The following is a 27,799-nucleotide window of genomic DNA, read 5'->3' as shown; positions in this document are numbered from 1 at the left end:
CAAAGGCAGGTATGCAAATTCAGCAGAACGGCACTTCCTGGTAAATGTGCTTATAGTGGAAGAATAAAGCGTTGGGCTACCAGGACTTGATCCCCACACTGAACCCATTAAGACCGGGAACGCATCCGTGTGTCATTTTAAGATTTCTTTGGCTATTCAAAAATAGCAGATATACAAGCTCATAGCGCAGCACCGAGTGCCGCGCTATGAGCTTGTAGATCTGCTATTTTTGAAAAATCTTGAACATTTGTGCATATCTTTGAATACATATATTTTTGGAAACAACATTTTTATTTTAACTCAAATCTTTGCTTCTGGAGGTCCCTGGAACAACATGTTTTACAAATGTTTGCTTAAAAAAATATATATATATATATATATATATATATATACACACACACACACTATATTCAAAGATTTGCAAACATTTTCACGATCTTTCAAAAAGAGCTTGTAGATCTGCTATTTTTTGAAAAATCGTGGGGAAAATTTGAGCAAATCTATAAATATATATATTTTTTTTAAGCGAACATTTGTAAAATATGTTGTTCCAGGGACCTCCAGAAGCAAAGATTTGAGTTCAAAATATTCACTTTAAAAAAATATAATACACAATTTCACAATTTTTCAAAAATAGCAGATCTACAAGCTCGTAGTGCGGCACTCGGTGCCGCACTACGAGCTTGTAGATCTGCTATTTTTTAAAAGCCAAAGTATAAAGTAATGGTTATAGCTCAAATCGAAAATTACACGGATACGTTCCCGGATTGAGTGGGTTAAAGTCAAGAGTCAAATCATTTCAGACACCATGTGTGTTTCCAGGGCTACACCAGGTCAATAATACAGAGACCTCACTTATAGCAGGAAAACAGACGTTAACAACAGACATTTATTCTATAATGGGGAATCATGTAATTGCATGTCAGAATCACTGAATTATGCATTACGTGCAATAGGCTGTATGCCATGGTTGACCTACTCTTATTATTCCATTGTCATGTAATGTAGGGGCAACACGCACACACACACACACACACACACACTGAAAAGCTTTTAGAAGAAATCCCAGCAGGATTGCATATATGCATATGACTGCATTTGAATATTGATTGAATTGATTGAATATTTTATTAGGCAAAAAATGTAAAACAGCACAGTTACATTTAAAATACTTTGTCTAACAGGTCCGTTCATAAAAGTCCTTGCGGACTTGTTTCCAATGAGGGCCTTGGTATTTAATTCATAGGCATATATAGTGGCACCACAGTTCAAATATCATTACAAAATAAACAGCCAAAAACAATATATAACACTATGTACAACAAAAAATAAAAAAAGAGGGGAAAAAAAAATATGTACAAGAACAGGGGGGGGGGTCTGCTGTCTAACGGGAAAATGGTACTACCTCCACCTTTGGCCTCCTGAAAGGTGATTTTTTAAGGCTCTTTTAAATGAGCCCAGCGAACTGCATTTTTTGAGGGATGGAGTTAGACTATTCCAATCCTGGGTGGCAGTGCTGTAGAAGGAGAATTTGCCCATGTTTGATTTATGGGTGGGTGGTACCAAATTGTTGTTAACGCTCCCTCTGGTATTGTGACTGTGGGTGTCGCTAACCTTTTGGAGGTATTTACTCAGATATGCGGGAATTGGGGGCATATCGGGCAAATTTGCATTTACAATTTTGAAGGCCAGTCCCATTTTTAGTTGTTTAACCCTGTCTTCCACCCTGAGCCAGCCTAGGTTGGCAAAATGGGTGGGAGAAAGGTGGGTCATGGGCCCCAATCCGAGGAGTAGCCGAATCAGTTTGTTTTGGGAGGTTTGAAGCTTAGTCTTCAGTGACACTGAGGTGTTGGAGTACCAGGAGGTGCAAGCATAGTCAAAAAGTGGTTGAATCAGGGCCCCAGAGAGGGTCCTGAGGGCCTGAGGGTTGACAAAAGAGGAAACTCTGCCCATAAATTTGGTTCTCTGGTTTACTCTTTTGACCACCTTTGTAGCCATGCTATCACCTGTCAGGTATTTGTCAAGTACACAACCCAAATAGGTAATCTCTTCTTTGCTAGAGATAATTGTGTCATCGACTTTGACCTTGAAATCATTTACATCCATCTGTCTGAGGGAATGTTTGGTCCCAAAGAGAATGGATTCAGTTTTCCCAAGGTGTAGTGACAGTTTGTTATCGGTAAGCCAAGTACGGATTTTTGAGAGTTCGGAGCTGAGCGCCTCCTCAACTTGCAACTTGTCCTCTCCCGAGATCAGGAGTGCCGAGTCATCAGCGAACAGGAACAATTTGCAGTTACAGGCAGCACTCATGTCGTTAATGTATAGAAGAAACAGTAACGGCCCTAGAATGCTGCCCTGAGGAACCCCACAGCTCACCGGGAGGGATGAGGACATGGTTCCGTTGATGTCAACCACTTGTTCTCTTCCCTCCAGGTAAGATCTCATCCAGTTTAGTGATGTGCAGTCAAAACCAATCGCCCTCAGCTTATCAAGTAAAATTGAGTGGTTTACAGTGTCGAACGCTTTTTGGAGGTCCAACATGACCATGCCGCAGTATTTGCCCGCGTCTACCTCACGTTTGATGTAGTCGGTCAGATACAGTAGGCATGTGTCAGTGGAATGGGAGGTTCTGAAGCCCGATTGGAATTCAAACAACAGTTTATGCTCGCTGAGGTAGCTGTTGATTTGTTCTTGAATTAATCGCTCTACAACCTTTGAGATGGAACAAAGGATGGAAACAGGCCTATAGTTGCCAGGTTCTAATTTGCTTCCTTTTTTATGCAGAGGGATTACTCTTGCCAACTTGAAATCCTGTGGGACGTGACACTGGCTGATGGATAGGTTTGTGATTTGGGCTACTATGGGGGCAATAGCAGTAGCTGCGTCTCTGAGGAATCTGGTGGGGATATTGTCAAGGCCGGTGGCCTTGTTTGGCTGGAGGGCGAGTAGTTTTTTCTGCACATCATCAGCATTTACTGGTTTGAATGAAAAGGAGTCTTTTTTAGCCCCTAGTTTAACATAGTGAGCATGGATGTGGTCAGAGCCGTACAAACCTGAATGCTGAGGAAGTTTGCTTACCAACTGGGTTGCAATGGTGGTAAAAAAGCTGTTAAAACAGTTTGCTACCGCTTGCTTGTCGGTAATGAGCACGCCACTTGAAATAATGCAGATGTTTGTAGCTTTGGTTTGAATTTTGTTGTTGCAGCCCAATTTCTGTAGCGCTTCCCACAGCTTTTGTGGGTGGCTTTTGTTTGCCTCAATACTTTCATTTAAGAAATTCTTTTTGGCAGTTTTGACCAATTTGTTTACTACATTTCGTTGATTTCTGCATCTTTCAAGTAGTTGCACATCTTTGCATTTCCTGAACTCAGAGTACATTTTGTTTCTGAGTGTGATTGCATTTAGGATGTCTCCATTCATCCAGGGTTGTGTACGGGCTCTGACTCTCACCACCTTCTTGGGCGCTAGGCTATCAATAACAGACACAAAAGCAGTTTTGAAACCAGTCCAAGACTCCTCAGCCGAGGAGCCACCGAGTACATTTGACCAATCCACTTTCTCAAGAGCTGTTGTGAGAGCTTCTGATGAGTAAGTTTTCACAGCTCTGCAGCTGATCGTGCTATGACAATCAACTACAGATCTGTGAAGCTTACGTGTGCAGAAAATGATGTTATGGTCGCTTAGACTGCACTCAATGACTCCACTTAAAGGAATCCTCGACTGGTCTGATGTCAAAATGAGGTCAATGATGGTCTGAGAAGTGGGGCCTACCCTTGTGATATTTTTTATCATTTGGGTGAGGCTATGCATGTCACAGAATTTTTTGAAAGATTTAAATATGGCGGCGTCTTTCCGGAGTACATCCGTATTGTAGTCGCCAATCAAAATCAATTCCGAATTTCCAATGATTGCCATGTGCTCCTCTAATAAATCATAAAACTCATTTTGACCTGGGGGCCTGTAGATTGCGCCAATTATCAGGGGTTTAGCGTGAGGATAGGTGATTTTTATCCAGACCGATTCCGTGGAGTTGTTCTCCAATTTTGGGTACACATTGAAAATGATGTCAGATCTCACATAAATGCATACCCCTCCTCCACAAAGAGTTCTGTCTTTCCTAATGACATTGTAGCCTATAATCTCAATTTCAGAATCGTCTACTGTGTCATCCAGTTTTGTCTCTGAAAAAGAGAGAACCCCTACCTTGCCATTTCCAAACATGGATCTTAGTTCAGACATCTTTGTGGGGTTTTTGAGGCTATTCACATTTAGGTGAATGATGTGTAGGCCTTTTTTGGAGAAAATCGTGTCCATCTGTTCAGTCTGGAAAAAGTCAGGTTCCTTAAGCTGTTTTGTCCCTGTAGCTTCAAAGGTGGGTGGGGCAGGTGGAGGTGTGATCGGGGGAGTGGGGTGGGGGCTTTGTGTTTGCAGCAGGGCAGTGGGGGAGGGGGATAGGGGAGGGGCTGGACTTTTGGGGGAAATGGGAAACTCAGGGAGAAAATAATCTCTGTTTCCACGCCGATCCCACAGAGGAAAACCTTGTAGTTGACCTCCAGTGCCCGTTGGAAAAACAGGGACCATGCGGTGGTGCCAGGAGATAGGAAAAACAGTGGAAAAATCACCGTATTCCTGTGCTTCCCTCTGAGAAAAACCTTGCGTTTGCATACAGGCTTGTACGGTACGTCTTTAACAAAAAAGCGTACGTGTTACATATTTATTGTTTGCCGTCGGGCAGAAACCTCTTATCTCTGTATTCTAACTTTTTCGTGTTTTTTCAGAAAATTAACGCCATACTACATGCGTCACACAAGAGCATCAAAAGTAGCAGAGATTTGAGCTTGTAGATCTGCTACTTTCGAATTTGAATCCTGAAAAGTAACAGTTTTCGTATGAGGTTTCCACCCGTCAGACGATATGGCAGAGAGAAAAAGAAAGAAAAATAACAAGGATAGTTTGAGATCGAGGACCACTTTCATATAGGCAATTATTTTCATGTACCGATTAAATATGTGTTAACCCACAATGTATATTTGGAATTTTACCTCCCTTTACACTTGCATAATGGGGATATGTTGTCCTGTTATCGGAACATTTCCTTTGCTTCTCCTCCACTCTATATTTTGCAAATGCAAATAATTGTCCCTTCTTCGTTCACAAAGCTCCATTGAACTCGTAAAGTTGTGAACGAGACAGACGCGAAGGTGTGAAAACCTCTGTCGTAAGAAATGCTTGCGTAAAAAGGACAGAAATATGCTCATGCATCGTTTTCATCACATTCTGGTTATATAGCTACCTCTCAATCATTGTGGAATGGCCACACCTGCAACACCCTGCAGTATGGCACGAGCATTAGGCATGGTTGTGAATATTTATTTATAGCATCCGTAACCCATTAGTTCATCACATTTACATGCACAACGCTGCAGCGGCTCCTTCGATTGGTCTATCAATGAAAACAGTCTTGACAAAAGCGTTCCTGGCCAGGATGTTTAAGACCAAAGGATACCAAAGTACTCACAAGTCTCACAACGCAATCGGCTATTTTTTGGCTAATGCTCCTCCCAGAATATGGATGCTGGGGTACAAGTGGTTGAGTGGTTAATTAATAATGTATTTTGTACGTTTGAGACGCCAAATTTCTCTTTTGGAGCTTAAGATTGGCAACCCCTGTTCTCTTGCATTGGTAACCCCTGTTCTCTTGCACTGGTAACCCCTGTTCTCTTGCACTGGTAACCCCTGTTCTCTTGCATTGGTAACCCCTGTTCTCTTGCACTGGTAACCCCTGTTCTCTTGCATTGGTAACCCCTGTTCTCTTGCACTGGTAACCCCTGTTCTCTTGCATTGGTAACCCCTGTTCTCTTGCATTGGTAACCCCTGTTCTCTTGCATTGGTAACCCCTGTTCTCTTGCCTTGGTAACCCCTGTTCTCTTGCCTTGGTAACCCCTGTTCTCTTGCATTGGTAACTCCTGTCCTCTTGCACAACTTGATGAGAGGTGGTGTTTTTGCAGTGATGTGTATGTAGTAGTACATTCTATATGTGCCGCACGCATGTGCATTATTGGCTTGTTGACTTCAGCTTGGCAGCTGCATTGAGAAGGGCAATGCTGGCACAGCAACATTAAGGGTCCACGGCTTTGATGGAAAAGGTCTATATATAGAATTAAAAGGGGGGCAGAGGACCTGCTCCCTTGGCACTTAGCGTGCGGGTGGTGCTGAGGAGTGCTTTGCACTGTTTCCTGCTCTTATTCATGGAGGAACCTCCTGTGTGAGGATCTATGAGAATGCATCTGTGATCTCCAAGTCCCCTTGGATCAGCTGATTGTGTGTTTTTTATAACACACAAAAAAATATGAAATCAACCTTCTAAATCCTAACAGTTATCGGAAAAACTTATGTCGCTATATACATTTATAGCAACATCTAAAAATCACACAGACGCTGTCCCGGATTGAAGGGGTTATTCCAGCCCTCAGATCAGAAATCATAATTCATACATGCATTTGGCAGAGTAATCTGCTTTTGGAAAATTCGCATCAATCTGGTCAGTTCCTTGAGGATATTTTACGTCGACATTCGTGAAACTGAACATCGTTGCGGGTCTATAACTCCAGGAATGTACAAATGGAACCAAATAAACCCTTACGGTCCATTTGGTTTCATTTGTACACTCTTAAATCACCACTGGGTATTAGTATAGATTGGGGTCCCAGAGATGAAAGGTATCATATCGTGGACTCATGCATATCATTGCTGTCGGGTAGAAACCTCTTATCTCCGTATTTTAACTTTTTTTTTTGTGTAAATTAACACCCTACTTGATCATACATACGGTACATACGTCACACAAAAGCATCAAAAGTAGCAGATCTACAAGCTTGAAATGCCTATATGCCTATATATGAGGCCGACTGACTTGTGGGTGTTGTAGGAAAAAAGAAAGAAAAAAAAACTGGATATTGCGACCCATAGAACCGGTTGGTCTGTGGCCCCAAAATGGGACCGTGGCCCTAAGTTTGGGAAACTCTTGCAAGAAAGTGTTTAAAAAAGGGCCTCAGAGAGAGAATGGTCCCGTGATATTGGTCAGGGGACTGAGCGGAGCCATGCTCTGACAATGTGTTTTCAACATGTACAGAGAGCTCTCATTGTTCCTAGCGGTGAATGGCCTCTCATTCAAATGCTAATCAAAAAAGGCCTTTGGGAAATGGGAGAGAGAGAGGGGGGTGGGGGGGGAGAGCCACGAGTCAGAAATGTGGGCTTGTCCTTTTCATTTTGTTCAATAATTCCTTCACCCGTCTGGTTTGCTAGCAGCATCATCATCAAAGCATAGGATGATGACATCTGGGATTAGGAATCAGTATCAGCTTGTTCAATAGAGCAGTGGTTCTCAAACTTTTTGAGTGCCAAGGACCCCCAAATTAATATATATTTGGCCACGGACCCTCACCTGAAAATGTTTTGTGCCAGGGACCCCCTCTGGTCCATGGTGACACACCCACCGAGTTTGGAGTCGACCAGTCGGGCGGTTCTCGAGATACACGAAAGACGCACATAGGCGCACATGGGAGATTTGTGCATAAATACTGCATTTCTCATCTTTCTCTCTGTAGAGCAGTGGTTCTCAAACTTTTTCATGCAAGGACCCCCAAAATTATATGTATTTGGCCGCGGAACCCCATCTCAAATTTTTTTGTTCCAGGGACCCCCCAGAAGCAAATGTTTTTGAGTTGAACAAAAACATACATATTCAACGGTTTTGCACAAGTTTTTCACGATTTTTCAAAAATAGATCTACAAGCTCATAGCACGGCAAGTGCCGCGCTATGAGCTTGTAGATCTGCTATTTTTTGAAAAATCGTGGATTCTTTTCATTATTTTTTTCAAAAATGTAGAATTTTTTTTTAGAATTGGCCTCAGGTCTTAAAGGGTTAACACATTTTGCTGGGGACCCCCTGGTACCCCTCCAAAGACCCCTTGGGGGTCCCCGGAACCCACTTTGAGAACCAATGCTGTAGAGGGAAAAAAAATACGTTTTTTGAAAAAAGGACAAAGGTTTGACACTTCGCGATGCGACACATAAGCTTGTAGATATGTAATGAGCCTATAAGGACATGGCCTGATGCAGTTACTTATTTCCATGCCATGGCGCTGTTACCTATCCTATGGATGATGCTTTCACTGCCTGATGACGACAGACCCGGATATGACGTCATTTAAAACAATAAAAGCGTGTTTACTTCCTGTTTATTTCCTGCAGTGAAATAGCCATATCTCTGCTAGATCCTCCAGTCAAGGATCGCGACCGGACTTTTCTTTTCTTTCTCTACTACGACAACCCTGTGCGTGTAATGAGCCGATCTCCGTGAGGACGGCGGACACGGATAATATTCATGATTTATCAAAGGTACAGTAAAATCGATGTCTTTTCTGGCAGCAGTGGTTCACACCATAATGTAGCCATTGACGGACATATCCGTCATTTAAAATCCACCCGTTCACCGCCATTCACGTGATAAAAAAAAAAGAAAGGCCAGAACACAAGATACGTGATCCGAAGATTTACTGCTCCATTCACTTCCTGGTTAACTTATTACTTTAAAATCCTGTATCTCGGCTCCTGTGTACTTTTTTTTTTACTATGTATTTTTGGCGAAACATACTATTTTCAACTGGGTATAACAAGAGAACGGGAGGTCACAATGACTTTTTTTTCACGGAAGCACAGTGATTTCCTCCGTGATTAGCAACCATCATACTGGAGATAAATATTCTGTGGTTCTTGAAAAATTAGTCAGAATGCTTAAAAATGCTGGCAGAAGCTACCTGCCAGCATTAGAAAGCCCCTGGCAGTGAATGTGTTAACTCATTGAGTGCCATTGACTTGTTTCACGTGTTTTACCGCAATGGCGCAACGTAAACTTTAATGGATGATTAAATGATGTGTAACACTGGTTTCGTTCAAAATTGACCTGGGAAAAAAAAACACTTATCAGGGAACCTGTTCAGAAATCCAACCAGGCGCAACTACTCATGCGTCTGGTTGACTAGTACAGCCCTCTAACTAGGCCAGGAGTTTGGGAGGAATTAAAAGTAGTTATTGCTCAGAACTGTTGTGCCTTATATGGTTTTGATTTACTTCACAAATATGACATACAATAACACACCCAGCAGCCAATCGTGCTGCTAAGCGGCCAGTCAAACCACTACCATAGTTTAACTTCAACCAAAAGGGGAGATAGATGTGATTCTCCCATCTTTCTTGTACATATAGTGTATTTGTTGATGATATGGATTTTTGGGTACATTTTGTTTGCTTTGTTGATTAATTGAATACATAGGACCACGATGGAAACAAGTCTCCATGGACTTTTTTGTGTTATCCTTTTAGCCTTAATGTCTTACTGTACCTCGTGCTGACTAATAAAGTATTCAACCAATCAAAACAAGACCAGGAGACCTGGTTCTGCCAGACCCCTAGTGGTTGAAATCTGAATGGCTGGGTAGGAAAAGAGGGACAGACCGACCGACCGACCGACCGACAGACAGACAGACAAAGCCTCCTGTAGGCCGACCCCCTGGGTCTGGCAAAAACAACATGAAGTTAGTCGAACAGGCCAAACAGGCCGTCATCATCAGACCCCTCGGAATCCTCCTTCACCTCCTCCTGGGCGGCAACAGCAACAGCAGCAGCAGCAGGAGTTTCAGGCGCTGCATCCGGAGCTTCAGCTGCAAAGACCTGGCTGGTCGGGTCAGCCAGGTATGCTTTAACCTCATCTGCCAGGGGGTAGGAGTAATCCGTCTCCAGAGCCACAGAGAGGATCCTCTTGTAGTTGTTTCTGAAGACGAAACTGCCGGAGGCCAGGGTAGGGTAGTCGATCTCCAGACAAACGGACGCCATGTTCCTCACGCTCTCCAGGTACCTGTCTAGCAGAGTCTCGTCGGTGATGTCCAGCACCTCGGGGCCGTAGACGGTGCCGTTGTCATACACCCACTTAATGTCCAGGCCGTACGTGAAGGGCGAGATGTTCAGCATGTTGAGCAGCGTGGCCTCGCTGGCACCCACCCTGTTCCCGGTCTTGATCAGCTCCACGTCGTTCGTGATCTCGATGGTTCCTCGGGAGATCTTGGTGGTGATTCCCAAAGCCTGGAAGAAGTTGGTCTTCTCGGGGCCCAGGCCGGTGTTCTGGGCCGGCACGATCACATCGCACGGGGCGACGGCTCCGGCACGGGCGTTAGCCGGCACTTTGTTCTCCAAGAGCATGTCCCTGACTTCGGTCAGGTCCTCCTTGGTGAAGACGAAGCCCACGTTGCCTCTGATGAGTGGCAGCAGCATTTCCCACGCGGAGTTGTTCCCGTCTTTGATGGCTTTGCGCATCATGGTGTTTTTACCCATCAGCACCACGGCCTTTTCGCGCAGAGACTGACGGATCGTTTGAATTTGCTTGGAACTCACGTTGTCGCAACCCACGATGAAGCACTTTGGGTGTTCGGTGAGCTGGTCGATGAGCTTCTTAAAATAGATGGCCTTCCACGTGCGTCTGTCTTCCCTGGGCATCTTTGCAGTGCTTCACGGATTGCTTTTAAAGACGGTTTAAAGACAAGGTTGTCGACTCACGGTTGCGCTCAACTAAGAGACCCGGTACGTCGGTTCATATATACCCTTTTTGTGCCTATGTCATTGATGACGTAATAGTATTTGGACTTTAAAATACAGGCTATTCCATATTTGGAAGAGAAAGCCTGGTTTCTGTTCCAAACAATTCGGTCTAGAGCCCGCCTACTATATTCGGACACACACACACACACACACACACACACACACACACACACACACACACACACACACACACACACACACACACACACACACACACACACACACACACACACACACACACACACACACACACACACACACACACACACACACACACACACACACACACAGTTTAGGAACGGTCTAGGATGGGGCACAGGGGTAAAGCTCCTGGCCATCACCCATGACAACTCAGGTTGTATTACTCCATGGAACGCTCCAACCAACACAATTGGCTGTGTGCATGCATTGCGCCCTCCAGGTGAAACTCCTCACTGTCAGGTGAATGAAAGCAGCTGGCAATGACCTGTGTATCACAGTCAGCGAGACCAGTGGCTGCTATACAAATAAACTGGCCTTGCCTTGCACCCTCCCTCCCCCCCAAGACCAACAGTAGGGGTTGGCAGTGACAGGGACTTTTTCGTAAATTAACGCCCTACTTGATCATACACAGCGTCACACAAAAGCATCCAAAAGTAGCAGATCTTCGTGCCGCGTTTCGAGCTTGTAGATCTGCTACTTTTAATGCTTCTGAATTTGAATCCTGAAAAGGAACAGTTCTGGACATATGAGGTTTCCACCCGACAGAGACGAAATATAGTGTACATGGGGGAATTTAATGACTTAAATTGGGGAGAAAATGGATAAGATCAAAAAACTATTGATCAATGAAAAAACTAAAATTAAAAAGGTATGGGATCCTTGCCACCTTACCCTCGATTATGCATTTCTCAACCATAGCCAAATTGTCACCCTGCCCACACCTAGGAGCCGTGTTCTGTTTTATCGACTAGCTGCCCTCCTCCGCCGGTTGTCCCTGGCTCAGAACTCAAAGCGAAGGTCCCCGTAGACCCTGGTCGGTAAAAGCTTGACAGTCTCCGTTTGTCCTGTCCACTGATTAGCTTTTTAAAATCACTGGTTTCTCAACGTCGAGTTCCGCCAGTGGTGGAAAAAGTACTCAAATGTTTCACTTAAGTAAAAGTATCATTACTGCAATGAAGATATAGTAAAAGTAAAAGTCCGGAATTCAAAATTTACTTGAGTAAAAGTACAAAAGTATTGGCATCAAAATGTACTTAAAGGAGGAGTTCACCCAAAAGATTACTTATTTCCTATCAATTACACACCCCATGAAGCCTTGATTTCATCGATTTATTTTTGTTTTTGTTGCATTCCTAAGACAATAATTTGATGACCGTGTGTATTTCCGGTAGGAGACACAAATAATCTACTTTGTGTCTCCTACCGGATACATTAGCCGGTAGGAGACGGGAATCAAATTATTAGCTTAGGAACGCGACAAAAACAAAAAAGAATCCATGGATTCAAGCCTTCATAGGGTGTGCAATTGATAGAAAATAAGTCATTTTTTGGGTGAACTCCTCCTTTAAAAGTACCAAAAGTAAAAGTACTAAAATATTTGAAAATAGCAGATCTACTAGCTCACAACGCGTCGTGATGCGACGCGTTGTGAGCTTGTAGATCAGTGGTTCTCAACCTGTGGGTCGGGACCCCCAGCGGGGTCCCCACATGATTTTTTTGGGGGGTCCCCAGATGACAGTAAAGTGACAGTTTAAGGACTTTTAAGACCTTTAAAAAAAGAGAAGGAAAGAAAAGAAGAAAAATCAAAAGTAAAATAAACAAATTAAAAAACTGGTCAAACATTGGCCAAATTGTCAAATAACATAAGAAAGAGGCAAACATTTTGAATATAGCCGATCCACAAGCTTGTAGATAAGCTATTTTCATAATATTTATGGAACCGAGTCAAACAAAATGTAATACCTCAACTCCTATAATTCCAAGAGCCTGGGGGGTTTCTACTCCCCAGTTCAAAAATTATGATCATTTTGGAGAACCACTGTTGTAGATCTGCCATTTTCAAATAGCCTATGTATAAAATAGGGCTAAAATGGTTAATGTTTTATAATATCATAATTTATATCTGAAAAGTAACAAAGATTTTCAAATAATTGTAGTGGAGTAGAAGTATTGGAAATTGGAAATACTCAAGTAAAGTACAAATAACTCAATTTTACTTAAGTATAGTACTTAAGTAAATGTACTTTCCACCACTGTCTATCACCACCTCTCATCTACATGTATACTACATCCCTCCATTAATCTGCCTGACCATCTGCCCTTTTATCCTAAACACTTTTAGAGCAGCATTCTTCTTCAGTGATTAGTGTTGTAACACAGAACACATGGGCACATGTGTGTGTGTGTGTGCGTGCGTGCGTGCGTGCGTGCGTGCGTGCGTGCGTGCGTGCGTGCACAACATGTGCTCATGTATGTGCATGTGAAAGTGTGCACATGTCAGAGAAATGCCGACTTGGCGAGTGTGGATGAGTCGCTAATTAGTGTGGTTGCCCTAACAGGGCAACCAGACTATAGTAATCCTCCAGCTTTATTATTCATACTGGAGATAAACAATAGTTTAGATCGTCTCTCCTCCCACAGTTTATTTTTCCCAATTTAGTGCCATATGTCAAAATGACCGGCCTCACCGGGAATCGTGTGCTTGTATAAGGCTAAGAGATTGGTTGCATAGTTTTATTGATATTGATTTATTAGTGCATTAAATTTCCCCATCCACTTTAATGGAAAAGTGAAAAAACTCAAATTCAAGTATTTTTTTCCGTAAGAAACCGTAAGAGCTAGAGTTACCAGATTTGGAGGGGAGGTTCCTAATTTAGTCCGAAATTATTGATATAATAATTACACTAATCGGCCACATGGTGGCGCTATAACAGCCCCCTTTACGTTTTGGCCTATAACTCTTGAACCGTAGGTCGTAAAATCAAAATTTATTTTCCCCTAGATTCCTTGGGTCATGACGCATCTCCCCATATAGGCCACGCCCATTTGCGTCAGGATAGATTTTCCGCCATTTTGAATTTTCTTCAAAACACACTTTTAGCTCCTCCTCCCATATATTTTGTCCAAATTTAACAAAAATCGGTACACATGATCTCTGGGCCCATGCGATAAACATATCCAAACGGTATTTTGATAGTCCTTACCGTTCGTCCGTAAATGGCTTCCAAAGTTAGTGGGAGGGGCCCGTTTTACCAAAAATGCTACAAATCACGAACGAAACGTCCGGTCAATCCCAAATTTGAATCACATGTCGAGGGTGGTTTACTCAACGAATCCCCAAAATAATTTCCACTTTGACCCATAGAGGGCGCCACAAATGCCCAAAACGTAACCGTTTTATGAAAAAACATGATTTTTGGGGGATCAATCCTCTCAAAATGAAAAGCAAGTGATCTCAGGAGTGACGTGACAATGTAATTGCCGCAGCCTCCGACGGTATTCCTCCCAGCGTATTACTCGGGTCCCGGCGGCACCGACCCGCGAATCGCGTCGGCGCAACCACACTTTGCAATTGCCCTGAATTGCGACGCGTCTAGTTAACACCCTGTAATGCAGCTGAAAGCAACAGCTAACATGTCCCACCGTTATCTACTATCAATTCTTAATTGGTGAAATGTATGATTAATGGCAAAAATGCAACATTGTGACAGTATTGGAAGAAGCACTCAGATTCTTTACTAAAATAAAAGTATCGATATACTCCGTTTACAAGTAAAAGCCCTGTATTCAAAGTTTTACTTAAAACACTTACAGTAGCAAAAGTAAAAGTAGTCATTATGCAGAATGTCCCATTTCACAAGTTTTTCCCTAAAGTATTTTTTTGTTGTCAAAAATAGGTGATCTACAAGTTCGCATTGTGAGCTTGATCAGCCGAATAGACAAAGCATAAAATTGGTAATCATCTAAATGTTGTAATCTAAATCTATTAAGTAACTTGTACATAAAATGTTCAAATAATTGTAGTGGAGAAAAATATAATATTTGCCTTTGAGATGTAGTGGAGTAGAAGTTTAAAGTATTAAAACTGCACTTAAAGCAGCACTATGTAACTGTTTAACAAATAGCATATTATGTCCCACAAAATTATAAAGATTAGATGTTTAACTCATTCAGTGCCTGACTTATTTCTGGCAGTTTGGCTCTGAGTGCCAGAGCCAAAATTCATTGTAAAAAAAAGTGCTTCGGAGCCGAGATACAGCCTTTTTCAGTAAGAAGTTAAACAAGAATTGAATGGCACAGGGCTTATGAATGAGTTAAGCAATAACAATCATCCTTCCATAAATGTATAGACTCAGGGGGGTCCCTGCTAGGGGCTTTGACTGTATTACTATGTATATGGGAGACAATGAGTTTCATCCTGGCATTTGCCAAGGCACCAAGGCAGAACTGCCAGTCAAGGCGAAGACTGGCCAATCAAAGCGCGTCCTCGTCGGACATGCTCGCAGAGACTCATGGGTAATGCCATGTTATTTGTGTCCAAAGTGGCCACTGATACCCCAAACTATCAGTAGTGGGAAAAGTACTCAAGTTTTTTACTTTAGTAAAAGTATCAATACTGCAATGTAGAAATACTCAGTTACAATTAAAGGTCCGGAATTCAAAATTTTCTTCAGTAAAAGTACAAAAGTATTGGTACCAAAATATGATTAAGTACCAAAAGTAGAAAGTACTCAAAGTACTCTAGATTGGCTATTTTCAAATGGCCGAAATGTATATAGGGCTGATGGGGTATGTTTTGTAATAACAATCAAAGTCTACAAAGTAACAAGTAACTAAAGTTTTCAAATAAATGTAGTGGAGTAAAAGTGCAATATTTGGATCCGAGATGTAGTGGAGTAGAAGGAAAAGTATTGGAAATTGGAAATACTCAAGTCAAGTACAAATATCTCAAAATTGTACTTAAGTACTAAAGTAAATGTACTTAGTTATTTGCCACCACTGCAAACTATCTTATGTGCTGCTTTAAGTACAGCACTTAAGTAAATGTACTAAAGTTACTTTCCACCACCACACATCTTAATAATTCAAAGGAGAAGATGGTAACTTACTGATGTCTTCCTCATGATAGATGACAGAGTGATACGGCACGCTCCTCTCTTTGAAGTAGCGCTCAGACGGCTCGACGTAGTACGTGCCTTGATGAGTCTGGATGAAGCCCTCAAAGCGCCCGTCAAGCACAGACCCGTGGGTGAGGGTGCCCTTTTCACCTGAACAAAACACACATGAAGAGATTAGTAAAAATTATAATGATTAAAAAGCCATTCTTTAGAGCAGTGGGTTTCAACCTTTTTCACGTCAAGGACCCCCAAATTGACACATATTAGCCCACGGACCCCCATTTGAAAAGATATGCCAGGGACTCAACCATTTTGATTTCTTGGGGGTCCCAATCTACACCGTATCATCATCTTTAGTGTTCATTTAACTATGAAAGTGTACAAACATTTGGTTCCATTTGTACACTCTCAGAGTTACAGACACATAAAGGTCAATTTGGTTCCTAACTATTAATTTGGCTGGGGACCCCGTGGAACCCCCCTCAAGGACCACTGGTGGTCCCCGGACCACTGGTTGAGAACCACTGCTTTAGTAGTTCTCAAACTTTTTCATGTCAAGGAATCCCCAAATGTATATGTAGTAGGCCGTGGACCTCCTCATCTGAAAAGGTTTCATGCCAGGGGACCCCCGGGAGAGAAGATTTATGTTAATTTGTGCCCATCTTTTGAAAAATATTGAAAAAGTTGGATCATTTTGAATATTTAACATAAATCTTCTCTGAAGATTTATGTTATTTTTAAATGCTTTAAAAGAAAACGCCTTTGAAGCATTTAAAAATACTGTAGGCTCGACGCACGTGCGCACACCCACACACACACACACACACAAATAAGGCATTTTATTTCATTTCATTTAAGCACATCGTTTAAAAAATATTGAAAATGTTAGGAAAACGCTCTCCTCTGAGGATTTATGTTCTTTTTAAATGCTTAAAAAGAACAATATTTTTAAGAATTTACGCACACATGCACGCAGACACGCACGCACGCACACACACACACACAGCATTTTATTTCATTTCAGGGTTTAATATTGCTTATTAATAATGGAGGAGACGGATAACTAATATTTCTGGGAGATATTTGTGGTAATTTAAATATTAAATGTCTTTCAGTAAAGACGAATAGTAACACAAACTCTACCACAAAGCTTAATCTAAATAAACATTAGGTTTGATTAAAAACATTAAACATATTAAAACACAATCAAATCATGTGGATCCAGGGACTCAAATGGGAATAACATGGCTCTTGTCTATGACATATTTATGAGATATATGACTCCATATTTGGGCAACGTTTCAGCCTGATTGAGCCCCATTGACTTACTGTACATTAACATGAATTTCCCAGTCTAAATGGGTTAAGACATGATTAGGGATGCAACAGTTAATCTATATCATCTCTGTCGGGTGGAAACCTCATATGTCCAAAACTGGTACTTTTCAGGATTCATAATTAAAACGTTAGAATATGGAGATAAGAGGTTTATGCCCGACAGCAATGATATACATTTTTAATTAAATGCATTTAATTGATTATAAAAAATAAATTGATAATCTATTTTATTTTAGTTTTTGAATAAAAAATAAATTAAAAAAACTGTATTTCTCGATTAATCCAAATACTAATCAATAGAATAACCGGTGATTAAATAATGGATAGTAGCAGCCCGACTCATGAACAAGGTACTGTTGCTTTAGCCTCGCGTAGCCAGACTATATCACTGCGTGGATATGAGTCTGGTGCTTCTATGAGGACGTTTTTTTTCCAAGGGGGCGGGATCAAAACAATAGCTCTGGACGCAATTGGTTAGACCTACAACCAACTACCAATCCCAGTCTCCCATATTTCAATACTGGGCCCTGATTGGTCACCCCAGACTTCTGGAGCAGGAAATGGATTCACAACGGAGCGGTGCCAGACACAAATCGCAGAGGGCAATTCTTTTTTTGCACTGGCAGATTCGTCTGGTCCCAGGCTACTGTTGCTTGTGATCGAGGAACGATTATCATTATCGGATCATTTACACGATTTCTACACGACAATTCCATTTCTGTGGCGTGCAATTCCAGGGAAGCTATAACAAGCTCCAATACGAGACAGGACCTCGGAAGACACATAAAAGGATATAGTCTCCCCACATAAGATTTATCGGTGGCACAGCCAGAAGAATGGAAATCCTGGAACATCAAAACAATGTGTTTTTTTTAGTAAGCTGCAGGTTTCATTTCTCCCCCCAAACAAGAGCAAGTGTTTATCCAGGAGAAGGCAATTCAGGGAAGAAACTCACAAAGTAGGGCTAGAGGGATAATTTGCATAGATGACAAACTACTCCAGAAAAGAAAAGAAAAAGGGAGATCAGTGAATGAAGTGACGTATATACGAGGAAAGTGGCTTCCCAGCCCTGGTTAATCCATTCAATCCGGGAACGCATCTGTGTCATTTTAAGATTTCTTTGGCAATTAAAAAATAGCAGATATACAAGCTCATAGCGCGGCACCGAGTGCTGCGCTATGAGCTTGTAGCTATTTTTGAAAAATCTAGAAAATTTGTGCAAATCTTTCAATATATATATATTATTCTTATTATATATTTTTTAAACGAACATTTGTAACTCAAATCTTTGCTTCATGGGGGGGGGGTCCCTGGAACAAAATATTTTGAGATGGGGGTCTGCGGCCAAATACATTATCTAGAAATGTTTTCTAAATCCAAACAGTATGTCACTATATCAGTGGTGCTCCAACTTTTCCATGACAAGGACCCCCACAATGTTATGTATTTGGCCACGGACCCCCATATCTCATAATGTTGTTCCAGGGACCCCCAGAAGCACGGATCGGAGTTAAAAATGTTTGCTTTAAAATATATACTGTATATATATATTCAAAGATTTGCACATTTTCCACGATTTTTCAAAAAAAATAAGGTCATAGTGCGGCGCTGGGTGCCGCGCTACGAGCTAGTAGATCTGCTATTTTTTTAATAGCCAAATAAATCTCATAATGACACAGAAGCGTTCCCCGGTCCTAATGGATTAGAGGAAGCCACAGGAAACTGCTTTTTATCTCCTCCTCCAGAAGGAAGAAACGCTTCTGTCTCTTGTCTCGTGCATCTTCTCCTGAGGGATCACTTGGCCCGAGTCCAACCAGCAGAGCCTCCAGCCTGCCTGCACTGGCTATCTTAGAGGTTTTTGGGTGGTGTTCCTTTTTTTCCCAGAGGCAAAACGGCCCAGTTCAGTCTGCTAGGAGGCGTTCTGTTCCTTCCACTACAGAGATAAGCGAGAGAGCAACACGAACAGCAGATGCATTTCGTCTCCGTCGGGAGGAAAAACCTCATATCTCCGAAACTGTTACTTTGCAGGAAGTAAAAAAAACTGCATTAGTAGCAGATCTGTAAGCTCGAACTGCTACTTTTCATGCGTTTGTGTGACGCTGTAGTATGATCAAGTAGGGCGTTAATTTAAGAAAAAAACACAAAAAGTTAAAATATGGAGATAAGAGGTTTCTGCCCGACAGCAACGTGTTTTTTTTGTGTGCATTAAACAAGGGATAATAAGGGGTAAATACATTGTTGTTGTCGGGCGGAAACCTTGTATCTCCATATTTCAACCTTTTGTGTTTTAGTTTTTTTTTGTAAATGAATGCCCTACGTCAGTGGTTCTCAACCTGGGGGTCGCGACCCCCAGGGGGGGTCGCCAAATAATTCGGGGGGGTCGCCAAATTTTTTGGTGAATGTGAAAAAAAAAAAAAAAAAAGTATATTTTTTTTTTAACAAAATATTTTTTTATGTTATTATTAATTCATGTTTTATCAGTTAATTTACTAAATTCAAGATACAAATATTTCATTATTAACATTAGGAACCCTAACCCTAACCCTAATAATTATCAAATAACCTATTATAATTAAATAACCTAACCCTAACCCTAAAACCGAAATAAAGTAACCAAAAACCGGGAAAAAAACATACCCAATCCGCCCAGAACCGCAAAAAAGCCCCGCGCGCGTGCACGCGGGGGGTCGCGGGAAATAATATCATTATTTTGGGGGTCACGGCCTGAAAAGTTTGAGAACCCCTGCCCTACGCTGTCATACTACATAGAGTTCTACAATTCTGCCCGAAACCAACCCTACCTAACCCGACGTTTTCGGGCTGGGCCGGGCCCAAAATCTATGCTAATTAGTCGGGCCGGGCCGAGCCTTGGGTTCCGGTGAAAAAAGGAAAAAATATATATTACCCCCCAAAAAGAAATTTCAAATGCCCGTAGCGGCGTAATGGTAAGGCCGACGGAAATGGCAGTGGATGTGTTGGATGCAGCTTAAAGTGAACTCTACTCGGGTATCTAGCTTGTCGCCGTCTGACCTTCCTAGCCCGTGTTATTAAAGAAAAATGGGCGACAATGGCCAAAACTCAATCAAAAATCTGGCCATTATCTCTGGAACCGTTGGAACGGAAGGTCCAATCTGCTCAGTTCAAAGCTTGTTGGACACGTGACCTTGAGGACATTAACACATCGACCGCCAGAGGTTAATCTCATAATGTACTCACCAGTGCCAAGGTGTTATTGTTGTTTTTTTGTTTTTTTCATGTCGCCATAGATCTTGTTAAAATCCTTAAGATTGAGCCGTACACGGTCTGTTTACTTCGGCGACATCTCACTGTATCTCCCAGTGAAAACCACGTGTCAAACGGGGCATCCATGTTGTAGTTAGAGCGGATTACGTTAAACAGTGATATGCGAGGAGAAAAAACTACAGGAAGAGAATTGAGTTTCAGTTTCGTCTGTAGAACGAGGGCGGACGTGATCGTCAAAACCGGATCCCAAATAATTCTGTTTCCGGTCATCAAACCGGAAACGGAAGTGGATCAAAAAAATTCCGAAAGTGCACACGGAAATTTTTAGCGCGAAAACAACGTGGACCGTAGGGCTACGGTCTCGGCGCTTAACAGTTGGATTTAACGGACCGTAGGACTACGTTCTTGGCGGTTAATGTGTTAAGCACATTATGACACCTTTTCGCGTTTTTGGGCCTAAAATTATGATAATTGTTCGGGCCGGGCCTCGGGCCTCGCCCAAACAATTGGGAACACAGGTAAAAGTAATCATTTCAGACGTACAAAGTTTCTGCCCAGCAACGGACGACATGCCCTCTGTGTCATCCAATGGGGATAAAACGTATAGCAGTGACCATTCATCTTTTCTTTAGAGTGAAACGTTATTTGATTCTTCTTCAGTGCTAGAAAGAAAGATGGCCCCCTTTGCAGTTTGCTTTATTGCTCAATTAATTACACATGACGCACACCTGTGGTTCATTCAGCCAGATGATTAGTTAATAAATGTCACAGGCGGAGTATTTTGCTAGCGTTTTCATGTTTCAATAAGTCCCTTTTCACAGGCGGGAGCATGAGGTTAACTGTACCGTAGCTGGCACACACTAGTAACACCCACTGTAAATGAAACTGGGGCCGCAGCTATCCATTATCCATCTTTTTGTAATCTGCCAACTGCAGATCTATCACCTGATTGAGGAGGGTCTCGGGGAAAGATAATCGTACCATTTTACCCATTAAAAACGGGAACGCATCTGTGTAACCACTTTAACCATTATTTTATACTTTGCCTATTCAAAAATAGCAGATTTACAAGCTCATAATATTATGAGCTTGTCTCAAAATAAATCTGCTATTTTTGAAAAATGCTAATATTTGAATATATATGTATTTTAAGCGAACATTTGTAACTCAAATCTTTGCTTCTGGGGGGTCCCTGGAACAACATAGTTTGTACATTTGTAGAATCCCCAGAAACAAAGATTTGAGTTACAAATGTTACAAAAATAAAAAATAGCAGATCTACTGTACAAGCTCATAAAAATAGCAGATCTACAAGCTCATGAGCTTGTAGATCTGCAGATTTTTTTAATAGCCAAAGTATAAGATAATGGTTAAAGTGGTTAAAATCTAAAAGGACAGATGCGTTCCCGGTCTTCACGGATTCAATTGTAATAGGAAATGTTAAACATGGTTCGTCTTGTAAATGTAAATGTCCATGCTAAGTAGCACTGTAAGGGGGATGAAGATGTGTCCAAAGGGATCCCAGAGCTTAACACGAGCACACAGGTCACTGCTAATAAACAATGGGCTTATTCTATTTCCTGTTTATCTGACCTCTGTTGGAGACAGGAAGTGATCCAGGAAAGGGGAGGGGCAAGGAGAGGGATGAGAAAGGGAAGGGTGCATGTCAGGGTGACATGTGATAAATACTGCACCCAAACACACTATCTCACGCACTCACTCACTCACTCATGCACACACACACACACACACTCACTCACGTATGCACACACACACACTTACTCACTCACGTATGTACACACACACACTCACTCACTCATGTATGTACACACACACACACACTCACTCCTTCCCTCATGTATGCACACACACTTACTCACTCACGTATGTCAACTCACTCACTCACGTATGTACACACACTCACTCACGTATGTACACACACTCACTCACGTATGTACACACACTCACTCATGTATGTACACACACACACACAAACTCACGTATGTACACACACACACACACACACACCCACCCATGTACAAACACTCACTCATTCACGTATGTACACACACTCACTCACGTATGTACACACACTCACTCACGTATGTACACACACTCACTCATGTATGTACACACACACACACAAACTCACGTATGTACACACACACACACACACACACCCACCCATGTACAAACACTCACTCATTCACGTATGTACACACACTCACATATGGATGCACGCACACACAAACAAACAAACGTGCGCACGCACACACACACACACACACACACACACACACACACTCATGTATGCGTGCACGCACACACACACACACACAATCTAGAAATGTTCAATTAGTTGAATGGGTATGAAGCCCATTTAAACTCCCTTTACATTAAATAAATATGTATGTTTGGAACAGAACAGACAGACAGACAGACAGACAGACAGACACAGACAGACTCCCCGGGATCCAGTAGAGAGACGAAGGTGATAATTCTTTCACCTTGATAAATGTCAACTGAGCCAACTGTCAGCCAACTGTGAGCAGCATGTCACTGTCACTGACAAACGCTGTGTGGGGACCTTGACAAGAAAACGTTTGAGAACCCCCTGGTTTAGAGACGAGCCTAATCTAAACTGGCCAATGCTGGTTTAGAGACAACTTCAAGCCTAATCTAAACTGGCCAATGCTGGTTTAGAGACAACTTCAAGCCTAATCTAAACTGGCCAATGCTGGTTTAGAGACAACTTCAAGCCTAATCTAAACTGGCCAATGCTGGTTTAGAGACAAGCCTAATCTAAACTGGCCAATGCTGGTTTAGAGACAAGCCTAATCTAAACTGGCCAATGCTGGTTTAGAGACAAGCCTAATCTAAACTGGCCAATGCTGGTTTAGAGACAAGCCTAATCTAAACTGGCCAATGCTGGTTTAGAGACAAGCCTAATCTAAACTGGCCAATGCTGGTTTAGAGACAAGCCTAATCTAAACTGGCCAATGCTGGTTTAAAGACGAGCCTAATAATAATAACTGGCCAATGCCTTGCAATTCCTAAACAGTTCACCTATAAGTTAGGGCTGTCACGATTACACATTTAAGTTGACGATTAATTATCACTCAAATAATTGCGATTAACGATTTAATTGTGTTTCTGTCGTTGAAAATGTATGGAACATTATGAATCAAAATGACATTTCTGTTTGGCTTTTAGCTTTAGTAAACAAACGTTGCACAGGGCAGATTTGACAAATAACACATATTTAAATACTTTATACTTAAATATCTACATTAATAGTGGAAATAGCCGATCTATAAGCTCAAAACGCGTCGCGACGTTTTGAGCTTATAGATCGGCTATTTCCAAAATTTTTGAAATTTTTTGAAAATATATGACATTTTTTTATATGGAATTGATCATGACGATTATGACGATTATGCAAACATAATTGCGATTAAATAAAATAATTGTGATTAGACGATTATGTAATAATTGTGACAGGCCTACTGTACCTATAAGTTGATTCACAACAACAATTATATCACAGACACGTCAACAGTGTAAACTGAGTCCCTATAGACTATTGCTCTGCTTCACAAAGTCACCTGCCCATACTTTTGGGCTATTCAAAAATAGCAGATCTACAAGCTTGTAGTGCGGCACAGAGTGCCGAGCTTGTAGATCTTTGAATGTTTAGGTTTTTTAAAGCGATCAAATATTTGCTTCTGGGGATTCTACAAATGTCTTCAGACCAATTAAAAAATGCTATTATATGGTTCTCAAACTTTTTTCATGTCAAGGACCCCCACAATGACCCCCCCCCCCCCCCCCCATCTCAAAATATGTTGTTCCAGGGACCCCCAGAAGGAAAGATTTGCACACATAAACAACAAAGATTCTTTCCCTGTCTTAATGGGCGTTAATAATTATTCTATCCACAAAAGTTTACGGAAATCAACAACCGGCTCCTATTCCCGCCAGTCCAGATCGTTGTGATTGGAATAGCAGATTTCAGCACAAGCGATATAAAAGGGGCTTTTAGTTGAGACTTACCAAAGAGCTCTCCTGTATAAATGTGAGACTTACCAAAGAGCTCTCCTGTATAAATGTGAGACTTACCAAAGAGCTCTCCTGTATAAATGTGAGAGGTGTCGTAGGGCTGCTCCTCTCCTGATACTTCTACGGTGAGATCTGGAGAAAACAGGCCGCTGTCCCTCTTCATCCTCATGTTAAAATACCTAAAGACAAGAACATGAAAATAATAACACATTTATTATAACATTGAGATAGCATTCAGTTTCATGTAAAAAAAAAAGAAATATTGTTGCTGACGGGCAGAAAAACCTCTTAACTCCTTAAACTTTTTGAGTTTTTTCGTAAATTAACGCCCTACTTGATCATACTACAGCGTCACAAAAAAAGCATCAAAAGCAGCAGATCTGCAAGCTCGAAACGCGCCGCAAAGAGACACGCTTTGAGCTTGTAGATCTGCTACGTTTGCTATTTTTGAATCAGAATCCTGAAAAGTAACAGTTTTAGACATATGAGGTTTCCACCCGACAGAGACGACAACTATCTTATCTCATTTGATGTGCTCTAAATGTATCCGTCTAAGATATGATATAACTATAAATGCGACAGGTATTAATCATTTAGACAGCGTGTGTACACCATTTTTCTGCTTTTGCATTTTTCCCATAAATCAGTGCTATTGAACACCCTTTACGTCTGTGTGTTGGTAAAAAAAACATATTGAACCAATGAAAAGTATTAAAAAGCGCTTCTGCTAAACCAGCTAACTCCACCAAAGGAGGGTGGAGTTAGCTGGTTTTGCTGACTCCAGGCTCCACCCCCTTTTGACCTCCAACCTCATTGTGAGCTTGGAGGTCCATTCAGCTGTTCTTATCAATGATGAACAAAACCTCCTAACTCCTTTGTTTTGTTTTTTCATTTCCTGAAAAATGAACATTTTGGAGTTGGTTTCTGCCTGACAGCAGAGATATATACTCATATATATACACGGCATATATATATAACTGTATTGGCACATTTTAAGACGGGATTCTGATATATTCTGGTGTGTGTGTGTGTGTGTGTGTGTGTGTGTGTGTGTGTGTGTGTGTGTGTGTGTGTGTAATTTCCTACATTGTAGCAATAAAAAGACAAAACAAAAAGTGATCTAAAAAGGGAAGAACGGTTGTTTTCATTACATCAGCAACAAACTTTTCATTTCCTCTTCCTGTTTGTTAATCAGGTAGGCAAATGTTCCCCACTGACTACAAAGTTACATCTGCCTTTGAAGAAAACAATGAAAAAAACTAAACAAACTGGTCACAGTATTCAAGGGAGGTCGGTGACTATCCATAATAAAACATTCTGAAAAGGATTTGATTTAACAAACTGACTAACTGATTCTAATTGTTCATGTCATACCACGCTCAATATATATTTTTTAGCACAACAACAGAAAAGCATCGCGAAGCATTGTGAACTTGTAGATCTGCTAGGGTTCAAGTGGTTAATGTAAAAAAATATATATATATCCTATCACACAAAGATTTGGCAGCCCCCCCTGTAGTAGCTCTGAGGACAGGGGGACCCCCTGTTGAAGACCCCTGCTCTAGAACCTTTAAGATAAATAATTCTGTTCACCTACACTACCCCCCCCCCTTCCACCTCGCCAGACAACCATCACCTGGGAGTGAAATTAGGCCGATTTTCATTTCACTTTCATTTCTAAACATAGCTCAGTATTTTTAGAGCTTTGACAACAGGAAGACAGCTGTGTTTTTGGTGAGCCTTTACCGGCATCCTTGACTTCTTCTTTGCAATCAAAAGGCAAAGTTAACGTCTAATAGGAAGTTGCAGAATGGTCACTCCCCACACAGAGACTTATTACCTAGAACAGATAAAAAATGTTTGCCTCTTTCCTATATTGTTTGACCAGTTTCATAATACAGTTTGTTGATTACTTTTGATGCCGTAATGGTCTTTTTCTTTTCTTTCTCTCTTTTTCTGAGGTATTAAAAAGGTCTTTAAAGTCCTTAAATTGTCACTTCACTGTCACCTGGGGACCCCCCTAAAATCATGTGGGGACCCCCCTGGGGGTCCCGACCCACAGGTTGAGAACCACTGCCCCTAGAATAGTGTTTCTTCCAACAAACAAGTCAAAATCTCAAAGCACACTGTATTCATATCCGTGCAAAATAGCCTCTATAATATGCGTTATCACTCGCTTTGTTTTTGTATCTAATAGATGCCAAATGAAATGTTGAACCACTTAAGCCCTACTGTATTTCATACTTTTAAAAATTTTCAAAAAAATAGTGGAAATAGCCAAACTACAAGCTCTCAGCGTGTCGCAATGCAACACGTTGCGAGCTTGTACATCGGCTATTTTTGGCTATATTCAATGCCATAGCTACAGTATGCACTGCTGTCTCAAGTAGTTGTTTATCAATTCACTGCACTACTTACTGTACACAGCTACAAAAAAATAATACAACAGCCATAATTCATGTACCGTAGGCTATGGACTTTATTTATAGCCTGGCATGGCCAGACTAATATCACTGCGTAGATATTAGTCTGGAATCTCTGTGGAACCTGCATTTCCGAGGGGCAAATAAAAAAAATGCCTCTGGTGATACACCCGCCCCCAAAATTTGCATACAGGGCCCTGATTGGTCCCGCACAACTTCGGCGGGAGAGAAACCCAATCACTATTGAGAGGGGCCAGACCTAATAATTATTTTTTCGTCTGGAACCAGGCTACTTTATTTAAGCTATAACTAATACAAACTCAGGATTCAGGATTTGGGAAAACTGGTCATAATAATTGGGGACAGTCCCGAATGTTTGGGGACATCTGGTCATCATACACCGTCACCCATACTTGTCAGCTTGTGCCCGCCCCTCATGCACCCACACCGCCACTTCAGACTAGGCTCTCAGCGCTCCATAACCCATTAAGACCTGGAACGCATCTGTGTCACTTTTTGATTTGAGCTAAAAAGCATTATTTTACACTTTGGCTATTCAAAAATAGCAGATATACAAGCTCTATGAGCTTGAAGATCTGCTATTTTTGAAAAATCTTGAAAATGTGTGCAATTCTTATTAATATTTTGAGATGGGGGTCGGCGGCCAAATACATATCATTTTGGGGGTCCTTGACATGGAAAGGTTTGAGCACCACTGATACAGAAACATACGTTTTTTTCAGAAAACTGTTGGGATTTAGATGACAATTGTAGAATCGGCTTCAGGTCTCAATGGGTTAAACTAAGCTCCACCCTCCCACTCTGTTCAGCCACTGCATCCTCCATCAGTGGTGGAAGAAGTACTCAGATATTTTACTTAAGTAAAAGTAGCAATACCCCGATATAAAAAATACTCTGTTACAAGTGAAAGGCCTGTGTTCAAAATGTTACTCGAGTAAAAAGTACAAACGTATTGGCATCAA

General features: G+C 41.5%; 2 protein-coding genes across 3 annotated transcripts in view; both read right to left on the bottom strand.

Moving 5' to 3' along the window:
- The window catches only part of LOC308091208 (disintegrin and metalloproteinase domain-containing protein 10-like), a 486,352-nt gene that overhangs the window by 401,867 nt on the left and 56,686 nt on the right, over positions 1-27,799 (bottom strand). For both annotated transcript variants that reach the window (XR_013933681.1, XM_080436649.1), the window contains exons 3-4: positions 24,454-24,572; positions 15,745-15,903 (exon numbers count right to left, since the gene is read on the bottom strand). Coding sequence is in view for 1 of the 2 variants with exons in the window: in XM_080436649.1 (XP_080292775.1) it covers positions 15,745-15,903; positions 24,454-24,572 (278 nt within the window). In the remaining variant the exon portion in view is untranslated. The remainder of the gene's footprint in view (positions 1-15,744; positions 15,904-24,453; positions 24,573-27,799) is intronic.
- On the bottom strand, positions 9,599-10,552 carry LOC308091289 (large ribosomal subunit protein uL10-like; the record flags this gene model as incomplete). Its single annotated transcript, XM_080436775.1, has 1 exon — positions 9,599-10,552. One exon carries the CDS (start codon positions 10,550-10,552, stop codon positions 9,599-9,601), a length of 954 nt encoding a protein of 317 aa, XP_080292901.1.

This window comes from Gymnoscopelus braueri (assembly GCF_963280865.1).
Source record: "Gymnoscopelus braueri genome assembly, chromosome: 1".
Classification (NCBI taxonomy): domain Eukaryota; kingdom Metazoa; phylum Chordata; class Actinopteri; order Myctophiformes; family Myctophidae; genus Gymnoscopelus; species Gymnoscopelus braueri.
This window is presented reverse-complemented; position numbering and strand designations above follow the sequence as displayed.